The 18,846-nt window shown below is 41.9% G+C and overlaps 1 protein-coding gene across 5 annotated transcripts in view; it reads left to right on the plus strand.

The window, feature by feature from the left end:
- The window catches only part of BPTF (bromodomain PHD finger transcription factor), an 88,108-nt gene that overhangs the window by 56,771 nt on the left and 12,491 nt on the right, over positions 1-18,846 (plus strand). For all 5 annotated transcript variants that reach the window (XM_063293489.1, XM_063293491.1, XM_063293493.1 and 2 more), the window contains exons 18-27: positions 1,050-1,302; positions 4,237-4,398; positions 5,437-5,588; positions 6,515-6,638; positions 7,360-7,580; positions 8,235-8,457; positions 11,031-11,932; positions 13,472-13,554; positions 15,434-15,659; positions 17,856-18,190. In XM_063293489.1, coding sequence (XP_063149559.1) covers positions 1,050-1,302; positions 4,237-4,398; positions 5,437-5,588; positions 6,515-6,638; positions 7,360-7,580; positions 8,235-8,457; positions 11,031-11,932; positions 13,472-13,554; positions 15,434-15,659; positions 17,856-18,190 — 2,681 coding nt within the window. The remainder of the gene's footprint in view (positions 1-1,049; positions 1,303-4,236; positions 4,399-5,436; positions 5,589-6,514; positions 6,639-7,359; positions 7,581-8,234; positions 8,458-11,030; positions 11,933-13,471; positions 13,555-15,433; positions 15,660-17,855; positions 18,191-18,846) is intronic.

Below are 18,846 nucleotides of genomic sequence, written 5' to 3' on the forward strand. Positions count from 1 at the left end.
GAAAGCTACTAAAGAATCAATGCCTGTGCCCCTTCTTGGCAAGTGGTGAGTGGGGGAACTGTACACAAGAGGAAGAGAGGCAGGGATTGTCGGAAAAGCTTCTGAAATACTGGCCAGGGCTTTCCAACTCTGAAAACCCTGACTGTTGCTGAAATTGTGCTTTCAATGTTTGGAGACCCTTTGACAAAAGCCACGACTACGCATTCTATAATCTCAGGCAGGCCAAAATTAATTAACTAAGGGAAGTATTTATTGCTTTTCATGACTACCATCCCAAAGCACTTTTCAGCACTGCTACAAAACTTCAAGTTTCAAAGTGCTAAGTTAGAGAAATTAAGCTCAAGGCAAACAAGGGGCTCTAGGGATATTCTTCTTTGTAGTTCAGTTTCTTAGCTGCTATGTTATAACAACTTCCATATGGTCAGGGCTTCAGTGGATTATAGCTTGTCTGTTCTAATACTTAGTCTTTTACAACTTTGTAATGGCTGTGTCCATTATAGTTGGCCTTTTGCTTAAAAAAATACTTTATCTCAAATTACTGGAATATCCCAAAGGGTAATGTAAGTAGGCTTATCTTCTGCACATTTACACAGTTGGATTTGTATCTTTACATATCTGTCCAGCTGTATTTAATAGTGCTTGGTTCCAAAAAATGTGCAAGAAATTCAGCCTTAATATGCATGGTCTTTGTCAGGGATGGGCAACCTCTAGCCCAGATCTCAAGTCCACCTTTTCTGATTCTTCTTGGGACCATCCCCAAGGTATGATTGCTGAAAGCTGATGGTACAGCTTCCTGATATTTTGAAGTGATAAACAGATGAAAACTACAGAAGTAAACCTTAAAATCACCAGACCACAATTAGAAACAAAGACCCCACCCCCAGAAAACGCATTTTGCCCATATGAGTGATATGACCTTGTTTTGCCCCCCATATATCTCTTGATTATGAATGTTGCCTACCCTTCTAGTCTGTGGTGAGAATGACGGTACAGTTGCGTGGATGAATGGAAGCTGTTCTTTGTGGTATCATGATGTTTAACTCTCTTAGAAGCGACTGGAACAGCAGAAGCAGGTGCCTGTCGTGTGTGGAGCCACTACAGCTACTACAACTAGCAGTACTGTGACCACAGTCTCCGCTCCTCAGAAAGTTGTAGTGGGCCCATTGCCACGCTCCATGCCCAGTGGAGCCAAAGTAGTGCTTGCCACCAAAGTGGGATCTCCAGCTACAGTAACATTCCAACAGAACAAGAATTTCCATCAGACTTTTGCTACCTGGGTTAAACAAGGCCAGCCTTCAACAGGTAAACAAGTTAGTTAAAATATACTCTCTGTGGGTTGTTTTAACTTGCATCTGTAATAACAGCTTTTTATTTATAATATTGGAGCCCACTCATATACCAGGGAATACTATCTATGATCTTTGGGATTACAGGGAGCTGCTGAGGAGGTTGCAGCTAAGAGAGAGTCTTACGGAGTTGCTGTTCGTTCAGATGACAGCAATGCCGGGTTATGCAATTTGGCTTAGAAAGCTCCTTGCGCATGTCCTTGTGCACAGCTTCTCCTGGAGATGTCTGATGAAAATCAGAACCTTCATGCTAACTGTCCTGAATGTGATTGGCGCGGGCTGCATCCCAGAATTCTTAAGCCTAATTGGAGTGTTCTTCAGAAAACAGATTCCGTAATTGTGCATGCTGGCAGTGCGTTTTGTCAGCATGATAGGTTCGTATGCTGTTTACAAGAGCCTAAAGATTGCCTTGTTGACTCAAGCTGAAGCCCATGTAGCCAAGTGATTTGTGATATGGCACTGTATCTCTAGGAAAGTTACAGCAGGGACCAGTGGGGATAAACAGAAGGGTCCTCCAGTTTCTGGTGCTTAAAAATGGACCCTGTCCCCAAGATTTTAGATGCCAAGTAGGTATCCTAGTTAATAGCCCTTTAAAAATGAGACCTGCACAACTTTTATCCCCATTCAAACTTTTGCAGGCTTTTCTCACACAGGTAGGAGAAATGCAGATCAATGGACTTATTCCAGTTCTGTCGTGTTTTCCATCACCTCCCAAGCATAGAGGGTGTTCCAGAGGAGAAGGCAGCAGTGGAATGCTCATTCCTAATTCCTTTTCTTACAGGTGGAACATATGTGTATTGCACGTGGAGCTCTTCTGTCTAGGATACCCCATTGATCCACCTCCTGTGTTTGTTTGTTTGTTTCTCTTAAAACAGATATAACACCTTCCCATGGTGACTACAAGTATTCAGTATTCTTTGGGCTGTTTTAGAAATTCTCCTCTTTTTATATGTAGATGCTATTGCTTTGACTTTATAAGAAGCAGTATCATATTTACTACAAATAAGCAGACGCGGTGGCGCTGCGGGTTAAACCGCTGAGCTGTCGATCGGAAGGTCGGCGGTTCGAAACCGCGCGGCGGGGTGAGCTCCCGTTGTTAATCCCAGCTCCTGCTCACCTAGCAGTTCGAAAACATGCAAATGTGAGTAGATCAATAGGTTACCTTCGGCGGGAAGGTAACGGCGTTCCGAGTCGTCATGCTGGCCACATGACCCGGAAGTGTCTATGACAACGCTGGCTCCAAGGCTTAGAAACGGAGATGAGCACCGCCCCCTAGAGTCGGATTCGACTGGACTTTACGTCAAGGGAAACCTTTACCTTACTTAAGCAGACTGTAAATTTAGTACAGTCTTCTCCCACAAAGATAGAGAGGGAAAAGTTACATACATGGAGCAAAATCCTGTTAAACGTTCAACTTCCTTATGTTGTCAGCTAAAGTTGTCAACTTCCAGTGAAACCAACCTCAGCAAATAAATGCATGTGACCCATCTTATATCTATATGCAGATAACCGAATAAATATTATTGATTGATATATGCAGATAAGTGTGTGCTTGTTTATGCACCACCCAGAGGCCATACTGCAAAAAAGAGTGGGTCCAGGACAAAAAACAATACTAATGGAATTACCATCTATTGCTTTAAATTAATTGGCTGTACAATAAGGTGACCCTCTATTTTCAAATACACAGAGACATTCTCCCATGGACAAACAACTTTCACACATACACACTCCTACAGGGAAGGAGATTCTTTGTAGAATTCCAAGCTCAACAAACATACAGCTATGAATGCTTACTCAGTGGTCTCGTTGGTTTTAATGCCTTTTATTTCAAGGTAGGGATGCTGAGGGTGTATCTGTTCAGCCTAGCTTCTTTCATTAAGTTGGGACAGAAACTGTGGAAACAAATCCTTGGGATATTGAGGTTTTTCCCCCTTCTTTTTGCAACAAGGAAATGGATCCTCTGTGCTGAGCAGCAAAGCACAAGAAAAGTTGTGTGTGCTGCTTCTCTTGTAAGCCCCACTGACTTCAGTGGCTCTTGTTGCAAGGGACCTCATTCTCTCCTTCCATGTGTTGAGGGTGAGGGTCTGTGATGGAGATTCTATACAGTGGTTGAGGAGTCTGCTTCTCCTGAGTCCACATTCACGGAGAGCATGTCTCCATGGATGGAGAAGCCCGCCTTGCAGACTCATCCTCTACATATGACAGACAAGAAAAGGAGGATAGGGATGGTGTGTTTGTTTCGTTCCCTTGAAAGTAAGTTGACAGTTTCACCTTCTCTCCTGCCTTACGGACTTGCTTTCATTATTTGCTCCTCCTGCACAGTTCCTTGCTTTCAATAACACCTTCCTCTGTTACCATATTTTAGAAGAATATAGGATGACCCTTCCTCCATTCATGAGGGAAATTATTTGGGGAAAAAACTGTCTTCTTTTGAGTACATGTAAGCTTCAGTCGGCTGTTAGTTTATATAACCGTTGGGACCCGTGCACAAAATCTTAGAGTGAGGAGCTTTGTGTTCCAACGACTCCCCCATGAAGAATTTGTATTTAAATTCTTTTAAAAGGTTACTGGACGAATTTAAATATTATAATAAATAGTTTAAATGTTTTTATGCATTAGCCATCCATAGTTTCATAAAACTCAATCTTACCCTCCAACTCTAAATAAAAAAGATTCTTTAGCCTTCCTTTAATGAGGACTATGTTTTAAAAGCCCAAGTAAATGCAGCCGCACTATATAATGATGTTATAGTCTGGACAGAAAAGTGAAATACAAATGTTGTTACAATTGATTGATTGATTGATTGATGTTAGTTGACTGTGAAAGAAGTATGTACATATACATTGGCTTTTTTTTTTTTTTTTTGCCCCCATTTCTGGTTTATTAGCTACAAGCACAGCTGCTACATCAGCAACCACCATTTCTAGCAGTGGTCAGACTTTCCAGATTGCCAGCAGTCCCGTAACTATGGCCGGCAAAGTGATTACAAAGCTGCCTCTTCCTGCAAATAGCAAAATAGTTGCTGTTAATGTGCCAGCTACTCAAGGAGGTAGGAAAATGTCATGAAAAATTGAATTCTTTTTTATTGGGGGTTTCCTAGTAAATCATCTATGATCTTTTTTTTAGAGAAGGTTATTTAGGATTTATTTGCAATCACTGCTGTAATTTCTCTGGTTGGCATTTGTTCACACTGACATCCATAAATTTCTACGCAATTGTCTTTCAGAGTCAGAAGTGAGAAAAGTAGTTAGTTTTTAAAATCAGTGTCAATATACAGGTATTTCTCGCTTAACAACCATTTGTTTACGATGGTGCTGAAAAAAACTGACTTATAACCGATCCTCACACTCATGACCGTTGCAGCGTCCCCTGTGATCATGGTTTGGGCACTTGGCAACTGGTTCACATTTATGACTGTTGCAGTGTCCCGTGGCCATTGACTGCCATTTTTGACCTTCTTGGCTGGCTTCTGGCAAGCAAAATCAATGGGGAACGGTGTGATTTGCTTAACAACCACATGGTTTGCTTAACAACTGCGGTGATTTGCTTAACAACTGCTGCAAAAAAGGTTGTAAAATTGGATTGGATTTGCTTAATGACTGCTTCGCTTAGCAACCAAAATTCATGTCCCAGTTGTGGTTGTTAAGTGAGGATTACCTGTATAGCTTGTCCATGCTAACCATAGGAAGCTAGTAGCAGACTAAGGGCTCAGGTTGTAATTTTTAATCTGATGGGGGAAGACGTTTGTTATTGAATATATTACTGGAGAATAATCATATTCACTATCTTTAATTTTTATTAGCTTTAAACATAAAATGAAATCAGGCTTTGTTATTGTCCACTATTTTTGTGTTAAATGCTTGTCTTCACTGTTCAGAGCCCCAACATTATGAATGCAGGATAGATTTGTTCAGCCAAAATATTACTTAATTCCCAAGTCTAGTCCTTGTCATTTGTCAGGGTTCTGATATGAATTTTTTAAAAGTTCGAACCTTTAAAAAATCCACCAGAGTAGCATTTTAAAGAACAAGTGTGTTAGCTTGTGATTTGGCAGTGCTTTTAAATTAATACATTGCTCTCCCAATAGGCGTAGTTCAGATGCAGCAAAAGGTGTTGGGCATCATTCCATCAACTACTGGAGCAAACCAACAAACATTTACTTCATTCCAGCCAAGGACAGCAACTGTAACTATTAGGCCAAATAATACAGGGACTGTATGTACGACAAGTGCTTCACAAGTAAGTTTGACGCTTTCTTCTGTTGGGATAATACAGGACTTATTTGAGTGACTTTGGGACGATTCCAATTTTTATTTTTTAGTTATTACTGTAATACACTGAAATCCTGTCTTCTGGGAGCTCAGGGTGACCTACATGGTATGTCTACATTGTACGATCGATTGGGCTGAGATATAGTTTTGGGCCTAAAGTCACCCAGTGAGCTTACAGGGTGGAATGGAGCTTTGACCCAGGGACACTCTGATCCTACCTTCTACCCCATATGCTACACTTGCTCTCAGATGCGTTAAGAATATAGCACTTGTGAAGTACACTATTGCTAAGCACAACACTATTGCTAGATTTTCTTGATATTTCAGGACCAGAGACTGTACTTGTGCTGTAGGCTAGTTAAACTGGATGATTTTCTGTTTTAAATATGTGAAGCAGCAGGTCTATAAGGCAACCTGGTGAATACTCTTCAGTTGACCAAGGGCCATACTAACTGGCAATTCTGGGTGTCATGTGGTTCAGGTGTCACTGTGTCAGGATAACCTATACACATCGCTCTACTCAGATACGGGATGTGAGAATATGTCAGCTGCATTTCTTTTATCATAAATTACCTGAAATTTTCGGGGGAGATGCTGCTGCTGCTGCTGCTGCTGCTGCTGCTGCTGCTGCTGCTGCTGCTGCTGCTGCTGCTACTGCTACTGCTACTGCTGAATAAAGCTGTATGCAAAAAAATATTAAGGGGAGGGACAAAAGAACAGAGGCTTAAATAGGAAAAAAATGCAGTTTGCTTTTTAAAAAACTTTGTTACGGCTTTTGTGAAGAGCATTTTCACAGCTTTGTTTAGTATTCTTAGACAACCTTTAATCTGTATATAAGTTACTGTTCTTTGCAATATAAGAAAAAGTTGAACAGTTTGTTTGTAACTTGTACAGGTAATGCCTGGAGCACCTCTTCGGCCTGGAATGACGGTCATAAGAGCACCTCTTCAGCAGTCAGCTCTAGGAAAGACCATCATCCGAACACCTGTAGTGGTCCAGCAAGGTGTTATTCCAACCAGTAGGTTTCTTTTCTTTTTTTTTTTTAATGATTTCCAGTGTGTGCCGGCCGTGGTTTGTTTCTCCATTTTGAATTTTCTTCCGTATCATTCATATTAATTCAAACATTGAAGGGTTTGTATTTAAATCATTGATAGCACTTAATAGCTTTAGATTCAATCACTCTTAACAGTACTAAAAGTTAAATAGCATGTTACATTTTGCAATACATCGTTCCTTTTTTTCTCAAGTTTGAATCAAATGTATGATAAATACTTTAGCTGGGATCAAAACTGCTGCCTAGGCTCAGGCAAAGGACTCCTGCTAGTAGAATCTTTGTTTCTTTTTGAATAGTTAACATCAATCATAAAGGTTGTTAAAAATCTACTGTTTCAAAAGCGTTTGCCATGTACCGTTGGAAGGTCTGTTTGATACACACTTCCAAAGTCCCCTTGGAGTGTCAGAATAAATTGAACGTTTCTGTACATTCTGTCTTATAAACAATTGCATTCAGTATGTTAAAAAATAATGCACCATAATACTATTTACTGTGTGACAATATAAACTACTTTCAGTCTTTTGAAGAAACCAGCTCTGATTCTGCTAAACAGTGTTGATTTTTCTGGTTAATGGATCTTGCTATTTGAGAAGAAAAAAATAGTTTTTTGATGATTGCGTGGGTTAATTTTTTAATAAGAGGTCTTGGCTAAAGGATTGTAAAATCCTGTGATACGTTAATACAGGCCAAACACAACAAGTAGTCACCCAGATCATCAGAGGTCAGCCTGTGTCAACAGCAGTGTCTAGTCCTACTACAGTTTCTACCAGTCAAAAGATGGCAACAATTCCAGGAATACCTTCCCAGCACATGCAGTCACAAGCCACTCCGCCACATCCTCCTCGGCCTCAGCAGGGACAGGTGAAGCTTACCATGGCGCAGCTCACACAGCTCACACAAGGACAGGTAAGCAATTGCGATTTGGGATAAGGGGAGTCATCCAGCGAGCAAAAGATCACCATAAGCACACCAAAAATATACCTTTATCAGGAACTGCCTCAGGCAGAGTGAACTCTGTGTTCAGTGATATACCACTGAATTTTGGCAGTGCAGTCCCAGGTTCTCTATGAGCTTCAAAATGGTGTTTGGGGAGCTGTAGATGCCCTACTGTATTCAGAAAAAATGAAAAGAAAACTCTAGCTCTTTTCAAATGCTAAATTGCATTAAGTAGGGAAACTGCAAAAGTGCTTGCAAGTATTATCCTCCTTTTAGAGATGTTTTTGATCTTCTGCAGTTTTAATTCTCTGCTCTTTGCATATGCATATTCTTTAGTATATTTGGGTGCTTAAAATGCAAGCTGTGAGATATTGAGAGATTCACATCAGATTACCCAACTTTCTCCCTTTCTTTCTGTTTTAAATTTTCATGGGTTAATAACTATGAAAAAAAAATTTCAGAAACTTTTATTCTTTAGAAAACATAAATATTATAGACAGTTCAGATTGCTATGTCCATTTTAACCCTCATTGATTTGCAGTTTAGAACACAATGCAGCCCTGGATCTTTTACTGATATTAATAACTTTTGCCGTGTATTTTTGTTTGCCTCTCCTCCTTTTAGGGTGGCAGTCAGGGATTAACTGTAGTAATTCAGGGACAGGGTCAAACAACTGGACAGTTGCAGTTGATCCCACAAGGTGTGACAGTAATCCCAGGTCCAGGTCAGCAACTGATGCAAGCCGCTATGCCAAATGGTACCATTCAGCGCTTTCTTTTCACCCCGTTATCAACAGTAGCTACAGCGGCTAGCACCACTTCCACAACAGTTTCCACTTCAACATCAGGTATACTTTTTGTATTTAACATACACAAAAAAAGTAATTCAACATTTTCATACAACCTAAAAAAATGCTTTTTCCCCCCCCCAAGGTGGTGATTGGCAGAAGGTTGAATGTCTGTGTTGGGCATGAGAATAATTTAGCTTCTATAGCCTTCTTTTTTTGTTGTTTTTGTTTTGGGAGTGCTTGAATGGACTTTGTGTTGCAATGCTAGACTGCACTCTAGTTGGGGGTGCTGGTTTCATACCTGAGCAGAGCAAGAACAGAATGGTGCACTGTGGAGGAGTGGGAGAAATGGCTTGATAGCTTTCCACTGGCAGAGAAATGGGCCTTTGTGGAGGCATCTTGGCTTCATTCAGTGCATTTCTACCTGGGTTGAAGAGGTAGAGTCTCAGTGATAGTTTTGAGGGCCTACTCAAAATCCTGTTATTTCAGGCAGCACAACTGACTGGGAGGGTTGCGTGCCATAAAGGCTTTGCAGTTGAAACAGACTGGTCTCTCAACCAGCAGAGATTATTTGTGATGTTGTGGTGAGGAGGTGGAGCATCAGAAGCTGGGCTGGGTGGAGGTGTGAGTATCAGACTCACCTGAGCGCTGCAGTTGCCCTCTGTAGGATGGGAGTGAGTGTATTGAACAGCCTTTGTGAGAACCTGGCACCCCTGCACCTACTGAGTGCATTACGGCAGAAGCAGTGGGAGGTGGCAGCTGTGATTGGTGGTGTCTGAGGGTGGCTGATGGCTTGTTGAAGATGTTTCTGGGTCTTGGGGGACAGGAGATAGGGATTGGGGCCAGGGGAACTGACATAGGGAAGGCATTACTATCCAGATGGTGATGGGCACAGGGAAATATAGTGAGAAACTAGGAGCGGGCTGTACGCAGGGCAGGCAAAGTTTATGGTTTTCCTCCTTTCTCCATGGTTGGTTCCATTTAATGTTACTGGTTAGGGAAAGGTCTGACCCAAAGCCCCTGGCTTGTGGGCTGCCTTACAATTCAGCAATCTCTCCTGTTTAACAGGACAGGAACCTTGTGACTGTTGAACTGGCCACTTGTTTATTAGATCCATGTCCCTCATGGCTGGTTAATGCCTCTTGGGAGGTAACGTGGATGAATCTATGTGGTGCTAAATTTATTGCCTTGAAAGAGGCAGTGGTGCATCCCCCCCTCAAGAAGCAATTGCTGGATCCAACAGTTCTGGACAATCTTCATTCAGTCTCCAACCGTTCCTTTTTACATAAGGTTGTGAAGAAAATGGTCAGATGACAGCTCCAGAGAGCTCTGGAGGAAACCAATTATCTAGATCTATTTTAGTAAGGTTTCAAGCCAGAGCATACTACAGAGACAGCATTGATCACATTTGCTGATGACCTGTGGTAGAGCCAGGAAAGGAGTGATGTGACTGTCCTAGTTCTTTCTGATCTCTCAGTAGCTTCCAGTATCATTGATCATGGTGGTCTTCTGGACTGGGGAGTGGGAGGCAAGGAATTGCAGTGCTTTTCCTCCTTTCTCCATTCAGTGTGGACAACTGAAAAGGGTCTGAACCAAAGCCCCTTGTTTGCAGGGTGTCTCAGGGTTTGATGCTTTCAACTCTCTTGTTTAACGTTTACATGAAACCATTGGATGATCTGTAGGGTCAAGTGCCATCAATATGCTGATGATACTCAGCTGCATATGTTGCCCCAGATGATGCTGTTGAGGTCATGACCCAGTATTGAGAGACTGTTAGGTCTGGAAGGGGAAGAACAGGCTCAGACGCAACCCTGACAAGACCATGTGGCTGTGAACACTTGGCTCTTCTTGTGCTGACAATTTTCTGTTGTTGATTCTGAATGGGGTAGCTGGACCGAGAAACCTGTCTCATGATCGCTCATGCCTTGGTCACCTCACATGTGGACTATTGAAATGTGCTTTACATGATGCTGTCCTTGAAGACCACTTGCAAGCTATAATTGATCCAGAATGCAGTGGCATAAGCAGTTATTGGCACACTTTGGTACACTTATCTAATACCTATGCTACGCAAGCTGCACTGGTTACCACTAAGCTCCAGGGTACAATTCAAGGTGCTGGTTATTACCCATAAAGCCATTCATGGCACAGAGTGTAACTATCTGAGGGACTGCCTGTCTCCCATCATTTTTGCCTGCCCCATAAGATCCAACACAGTGGGCATGCTTCATGTCCCCTCTCTTAAATAAGGTCATCTGATGAAACCTAGGAAGCATGCTTTCTCTGTCATGGTGCCTGCTTAATCTTTAGACACTTGGCTTTTTCTCCAAGCTCTGGGGTAGGCTGGTGTTGCGCCATTTGGTGTGTGGTGTGCCTTGGTTATTGTATGTTGTTTCCACTGTGACTTTAATTCTACATCACGTTATTTTCTCTGTTTTTAGGTATTGTATTGGTTTTAATTGTACACAGCCCAGAATTTGTGCTACGTTGGGAGGTCTTTATAAAATTAAATTATTATTTTTTAAAAAATAAGGTTTAGGCTTCAGATCACTGGGTAATGTGTAATGAGTGTTTTTAGGGTAAAGGAGTTGTTCTTAAAGCTGTGAATATGAGGCTTGTTTTTATCTCCCCAGCTGCAGGAGAACAGAAGCAAACGTCTCTTGCACAGACCCAAACACAGCCAGTGCCAGCGCTTCCACCCACTGAGCCCAAGCCTGCTCAGACTCCACTCCCAGCTCAGCCCCCAAGCGGTCCAGCTCAGACTGCGATGCCAGCTCAGACACAGAGTGCGCAGGCACCAGTTGCAGCTGAACCCCGCCTGTCCCCTGAAGCTCGGGCTCTACCTTCGCTCCCAAGTCCAGCAGTTACCTCTGAAGCACAGCCCCTGAGAACACCATCAACTGTAACTCCAGCTGTGGCTCAGCCCCCGCCACAGAGCCTTGCACAAGGGCAGCCTTTAGCTCCAGCACAGAACCAGTCCCAGCCAGTTGTGCATCCGCAGACTCCACCCAAAGGACAGATGATCCAGCCAACTCAGGTACAAGCCTCAGCCCCACAGCAAGTTCAGATCCAGCCGCATCCTTCAGTGCAGATCCAGACCCAGCCGTCCCAGGGCCCAACATTGGTCCCTGCTTTGTCGCCTGCTCCAACTGTCAACCAAGTCACAGTACCATCTCCATGCTCTCAGCTGCAGATCCCATCCCCCCAGACCAAGGTCATCACTGTGCCGCAGCTTCAGCAGCAAGTTCAAGTGTTTTCCCAGCTTCAGTCCCATATGGTGGCCCAGATTCAAGCTCAGCAAAGTGGTCTGTCTCAGCAGATTAAGCTCCAGTTACCAATTCAGATTCAGCAGGCCAGCTCGGTGCAAACACATCAGATCCAGAATGTAGTAACTGTTCAAGCCAGTGTTCAAGAGCAACTGCAAAGGGTTCAGCAGCTCAGAGAGCAGCAGCAGAAGAAAAAACAGCAGCATATTGAAATAAAACGGGAACACTCCCTTCAGGCTTCTAATCAGAGTGATATTATCCAAAAACAGGTAAAATGTTTTAAAAGGAAAGCAAAACTTTATTTCTCAGCTGGCATATCATTGTATTTACCTGAAACAAAAGTGAATCTCTCCCTCACCACCAGAATTAGCTTTTAAACTGGGAAAATTAGCTTAGCTTGGCTGAGAATATTATAAAAGAAACAAGTGAGATTTTTTTTCTGTTTAATTATCCTTTTGGGTAGGGGTCATTCTAAATTCAGGTTCATCTTCCTCTTGTTTAAGTATGATAAGGACAAATCAATGAGTTTTAAATCCTTGGTAACATGCCTTTTATATTGCTTCTCCCTGTGAAAGTAAGAGATACTCTGTGTAAATCTCTTTAAATAGCTTGTCAGAATTATTGAACAATAACAGCAACAGAAAGCTCCTTTCAATCCTAAATTAAACAGCAGACTTGAAAAAAGGATTAACCAGGACTTCAGTCAGAATTCATCCTTTTTCTGTGTTTGGCCTTTAGAATTTTGGACTTTCAAGTTGCAGTAAAAGAATAAAACTATCAATCCTGACATCTTTTGTCCCATTCTTCCCCAAATGTAGATATTAAGGATAGATTTAGAGAAGAAATCCTAGGTTTGATAAATTCTGTTGCCAAATATCTAAAATATTTTGAGAAACAAAATATATCCCATAAATAATCTAACTTTTCCTACTTCAGAAGAACGTATCCTTCCATAGGTTGTCTCCACCTTTGCTCTAAGAAGCAGGGACCAGTCCATCAAATATGTCTGCCGTCTTCTATGGGAGAAGGTCCTCTCCTGCCTCACTCTGAGCTCTAGGACATCAGTGATGCCTTGCTTTTCAACTCTTTCCTGTTTTTTCTTCCTTTGATTCTCCCTCATTTTCTTTGGGATTTCCTTGAAGCCTGACATACTATGGAAGGAAAGAGAACATGACAGGAATCTAATAAGAAGCAGAAATTGCAGTGATAATATTCTCAGACATCTTGGCAAATCCCTAATTATGTTATTTGAAAGTAGATCAAGAACATTTTGGAGCAAGTTAAAGACAGAGAGAGACCTGAAACACTAAAGGCATGATGTTGGACTAAGTCCTAGGTCAGACGTCTCTTCTAAACTCTTGTGCTGGACTGATTTTTTCCCACTTTTTTAGATAATCTTTCCTCTAGAAATTTTCTCATAGCTTTCCTATTCCTGTTCAGACTCCTTTCTTTGATCACTTTGTTGTTGTTGTTGTTATTATTTTCCCTTCCTAAGCAAGGATGTGTGAGGAGTATGATACTCCCAGCTCTGGTCCTACTTTCCGTACTTTTTCTCTGCAGCTGGTATTCCACCTCTCCTGTTCCTTCCCCCTTTTGGAGCTCTTCAGTTTTGCCTCAGAGGAAGGCAAGTGAATACCTGTTGTCTGAATTGCAACAGCTGAACAATTAAAGGCTGCTTTCAGTTTAATCTCTCTGGTGCTCAAGTTTTGAGTTACTTGTAGGCTTAAAGAGTTCCCCAGATTTCCCAGGCTGTTGTTTCTTGCTCTCTGAAGTTTTCATATATTGGATTTTTTTTTCCTGTCTTGAAGGTGGTAATGAAACACAATGCTGTGATAGAGCACTTAAAACAGAAAAAGACATTAACTCCTGCTGAGCGTGAAGAGAATCAACGGTAAGGCAAATTGTAATTAGCCAGGTATTAATCGTGTATGTCTTCCAGTGTTTCCTGCTGCAGTACAGTATGTGGTATTGCAACACCAACTATAATAGCTTCCACAAAGGGTGGGATCCTGAGTTCTCATGCACTAAATGGAGATGGAAGGGGCTTCTGATCCAGCAGAGACTTTTCCTAGAAAAACAACGTGGGTCTTATTTGCACCAATTTTCCCTCCAGCCCTGTACACCACACACGCACACACTCCTCATAGCAGAGGGTCCTCCCTATTATTTGGCGAAATGTTTAGAGTGTAAGCTGCTGCCATAGGGAATAGTAAAATTTCTCCCTCACCTTTTGCTATTAAATGTGTTGTCTGATGGGTTGAGAATGTTCGTTGAGATATACGCCTATATTTTAAGAGATGAATGAAAAGGAGAAATGTTTTTCTGTGTCTCCCAGTGTTAGAATTCAGGGCAGAAGTCTTACCTAAAATTAAGCAATAGCCAGTTCCGATTACTGTCTGTCATGACTTCCAACCAGCCACATGATGGTGAGATTGCCAACATACGAATGTGCAGGTATAGACACACGTAAGATGTAAAAGAGGCACAGGAGGTACCACATTTGGACTGCCTAGATCACATGTGCAGAGTCAGCACTATGACCCAGCTTGGCATCCCTCAGGAAGAGCACAGAAAATGTAACAATTGGTTCACAAGAACAAGACTAAATCAAGAATATAACATCCCTACTATTGTCAAAAGGGTTATGTTTCAAGTATTAACCTTCAGAATTTACTGTTGCTTCAGCAGGCTACAAAAATTGGGAGGGGGGTGAGCTTTTCCCTTAGTGGAAGTTTTTTCATATATAGGAAGAGGGAAGTCTGAAGTTTGCAGCTCTCTGAAAAAACTAAGTCTTATCTAAGGCTTGTTCCTCTTGAAGCTCCTGGGCACCCAGGTTAACAGGACAGGCTAGGATTGACAGCTCCCTAGGCTGCTTAAGTATTGCTTTTCTGGTGGAGCTGCCTATAGCAACCTCCTTTCCATATTCTCACCTGGGATGGGGTAACCTTCTGTATATGCAAACTTCCATGTTCCATCCACATGATGGGCATTGGGTAGCCTTGGTGGAGACTAGAGAATTCACCAACAGATTTTTAAGCTTTTTTTTTTTCTGTCTGCAGTGATGTGCTGTTTCAATACAGAAGTGTCTTGCACATTTACTTAAATGATTTTTTAAAATATTTTTGGAGTACTTTAAGGCAAATCAGATTTGGAGGAGGGACAGTATGCCAGAAACCCTGAGAAATGCAGCATGTTGTTCTTAATCAGTATACCCAGAAAACCTTTTCTTTTAATGTTATTGTGCATATATACATGCATACATAGCAAAGCGAAGCAGGCAACATAGGAAACAGTCTTTCAGTGTGATGAAAGGACAGGAGATTGTTGAATTTTTTATTTTTGCTACCAGGGACAAAGAGAAGTACTTGGTGGATTTCTTGGCTCATGTATTGAAATACTTTAAGCAGCTTGATTACTACATATCAGAGGTCTTAAACTCAAATTGTCTCAAATGTTGCATGAAGAATAGTTTCATTAGACTGAGAGCCACAACACAAAAATCAAGAAAATGTGCAGAATCACATTATGCCATTACATATAAATGCATTAACTTTAAAAAAAAATACTGTAGGATGTACATACAGATCAGCATGTAATGATGCGCTGAGAGCAAGCTCAGAAATACTACCTTTTAGTAAAAAAGACTGTCATTCCCAGTTGAGAACTGTGCAGTTTTGAGTGTAATTATTACGTTGTTCAAATGTAGTTGACAGTCTTTTTTTTCCCCATATTACTACTACTTCATTACACCCTTTGTATTTCCTCCCCAGAATGATAGTGTGCAACCAAGTCATGAAATACATTCTGGATAAGATAGATAAAGAAGAAAAGCAGGCAGCTAAGAAACGAAAGCGGGAAGAGAGTGTGGAACAAAAGCGCAGTAAACAGAATGCTTCAAAACTCTCTGCTCTACTCTTCAAACATAAGGAGCAACTGAAAGCTGAAATACTGAAGAAAAGAGCACTTTTGGACAAAGATCTGCAAATTGAAGTGCAGGTAGAATTATCATTCTTAATCATGCTTGGAGACTTGACACAGTTTTTTGGTTTATGCTTTGCATCCATAGGCACAAGTACAGAGCTAGACTTTTCCAGCCTATGTCCATCTCTCCAAAACTGCATATTTAAATTTAGGCTTGCCCAATCCCATATGCCCAAGTGTGGTTTACCATGTTTTCTTGGGCTTCAATTTGAGGGTGACTGTTAGGTGAGGACAAATGGTTCATCTATTTTAGGTGGTGACTGGTCACCTTTTAAGTCATTTTATTCTAGGTTACTAATTGGTTGTTAATATTAGGCTGTGCAGTGCTTTGGATTCAGGGGCGGGTGGGAAGTGTTTCAGAGTGCCTGGGTTTCATGGTGTGGCCCCAGGGAACTGTGGGAGGGGCCACAATGGCCTGCAGTGAAGGGGCAAGAACGGGGGGGGGTGCCAAGTTGCCAGCCCAAAGAGCAGGAGTCAGGCCAGCATTGTGTGTGCGCTTGCATGTACCCTTACCAGCACACGTGGAGAGCAAGAGACAAAGGGCATGGGGTGTGTGCTTGCACACTGGATTACCAGCACAGAGAGTGAGAGCGAGAGAGAGGTGTCAGGCAATCCAGGGTTGGGCAGGAGAGAACCATTAATAGTGTGTGCAAATCAGCATGCCAAGTTCTTCCAAAGGGAAGAACACAGAGTGCAAGAAGCAGTATTCTCTCTAACAGTAGCTGAACCAAAGTCGTCATCGTCTAGAGCACTGTACCTCTGGGTACAGTCACCCCGTCAGCTTTCATGCCTAAGGCAGGAGTACAACTCAGAGTCTCCCGGCTCTCTATACTATAGTACAGGTATAACAACAGCGGTTGAGACTGGAATCGCTGTTGTTAAATGCTGCAGTGGTAAAGCACAATGTCATGTGACTGTGCCCTGCTTAGCAACAGCAATTCCAGGACTCCTGGTTGCTAAGTGAATCACCACAGGTTGTTAAGCAAGGATGTCATGTCACCATTTGTGACCTCCTGCTGGCTTTGACTTCGCTTGTTGGAAGCCAGCGAAGAAGGTCACAAATGGCAACCACATGACTGCAGGACGCTGCAATGTCGTAATTGTGAGCCAGGCAGTGAGCACCAGGATCACGATCACGTGACCCAGGAATGCTGTGACGGCCAGAACTCTGAGGACCAGTCATAAGTACCACTTATTCAATGCTGTTTGAATGGTTGCTGAACAAGTGCTTGTTAAGTGAGGACCACCTGTGCGCTCCTTTTTGCCTCATACAGACTTGTATGTATGTAAAAATAACTTATTAATCCCCTACCCAATTCTTTTATTCTTGCTTTCTACTAAATAAAGTGAAATCTCAGTTTAATGAACCATTTTGGAAAGGAGATTCCAATCTTTCTGAATGTTCATTAAATACAAAATTACATAATTATGGTAATGTATGCTATTTGTGTAATAACACTAGGCAGATGAAGTAAATTGCTGCAATTTGCTGTTGATGCAAATGATGTTACTTGTGCAGTGATGTAATTATGCAAATAATGTGCATTGCCACAAATGAAGTAAATTTAAGGTAAAGTTAATATTGTTTTAAGTTTTTGTCTAGATAACTTCAGATGAAATTGTTATTTCGGTGGGATATCCAGAGGGAAATTGTATCCATTGCATCTGAAGTCCAGTAAATGGGGGTCTCTTAAATCAGAATTTCACTGTATTAGAAACAATGTTTAAATCCTGTGGTGTTCTTTTGTTCCTTTTTAGTAGTTATTAAGAGCCAGTTTGGTGTAGTGGTGAAGGCACCAGGCTAGAAACTGGGAGGCCGTGAGTTCTAGTCCTGCCTTGGGCACAAAGCCAGCTGGGGGACCTTGGGCCAGCCACTCTCTCTCAGCCCTAGGAGAGGCAATGGCACACACTTCTGAAAAACCTTGCCAAGAAAACTGCAGCGGCTTGTCCAGGCAATCTGCAAGAATCGGACATGATTGAACGGATCAGGAAAAAAAAGTAGTTATTAAGGTTTGGTTGGCAGTGGGACAATGTTCAGATTTGGGAGAATGTCTCAGAACAGCTTCTTCTGTCTTGTATTTGAAACCTTTTGTTGTTATCCTTTCTCTTAAGCTGCAGAAGCAAAGGCTAGATTCCTATAAAATTACTTACATGAATTTAGCATACTAATAAATCTATGTGGGTTACTTGTGTGCTTTTATTTTTCTGCAGGAGGAATTAAAGAAAGATCTCACTAAAATTAAGAGAGAGAAAGAAAAAGCACAGGCCGCTGCAGCAGCAGCTGCGGCGCTGCCGCCACCGCCACCGCCGCCCCCTCCGCCGCCACCGCCACCCCCACTTCTGCCACCACACACGTCTGGTTCCAGCATCCCTTCAGCGGCTTCAGGCACCTCATCCATTTCATCCCACAAAAGGAAGCGGGAGGAAGAGAAGGAGTCTGCGTCTTCTAAATCCAAGAAAAAGAAAATGATTTCTACTACCTCAAAGGAAACCAAGAAGGACACAAAGCTTTACTGCATCTGCAAGACGCCTTACGACGAATCCAAGTGAGTGAGGAATGTTGTGCGCTTGACGCATACTTGGTTTAGTTTTAGCCTTGAGTCAGTAGCTGGGCTAGAGCAATAGAAACGGAGTTAGACATTAGATACCGTTTTATTGTGCAATCACTGGGAAGGGACTAAAAATGTTAGCATTCCTTTGTATTTTTTCAAAGCAGTCCTTTGGCTTTTGTGATTCATGTCTTATTTGCATGTTTCCATTGTACGATCTTGTCTCGCATTGCACATTCTTTACTTTGTCACACACACCCCTCACCTCTGGTTCAGAAGCAATCGATTATAGATTAGTTTCCTTCGAGAGGCTCTGGATCATTTCTGAATATATTGATGGGTTATATTTGTACTCCGTGGCAGGGAGGGGACTTTTTAAATGCCAGGATATATGTTTTATATTCTGAGTTAGCCAGGTAGGAGGTATATTCCAGAGTAGCTGGAGAACTTGGCTGAACGTACCACAGCAGAGTTTGTTTAGAGTTCCATGTGCTGTCCTCTAGATGAGTCTTCTTTTTAAACGATTGTTTTAGGGGAAATGGAAAGGGCAGGTCTCTAAAATATTGTTTAATAATAAATATATTATTAAAGGAAAATATATTTATGCAATTATTAAAAACATTAAGATGCCATAGCTAATATAATTTAATAGA

This window comes from Candoia aspera, chromosome 2 (genome assembly GCF_035149785.1).
Source record: "Candoia aspera isolate rCanAsp1 chromosome 2, rCanAsp1.hap2, whole genome shotgun sequence".
NCBI lineage: Eukaryota > Metazoa > Chordata > Lepidosauria > Squamata > Boidae > Candoia > Candoia aspera.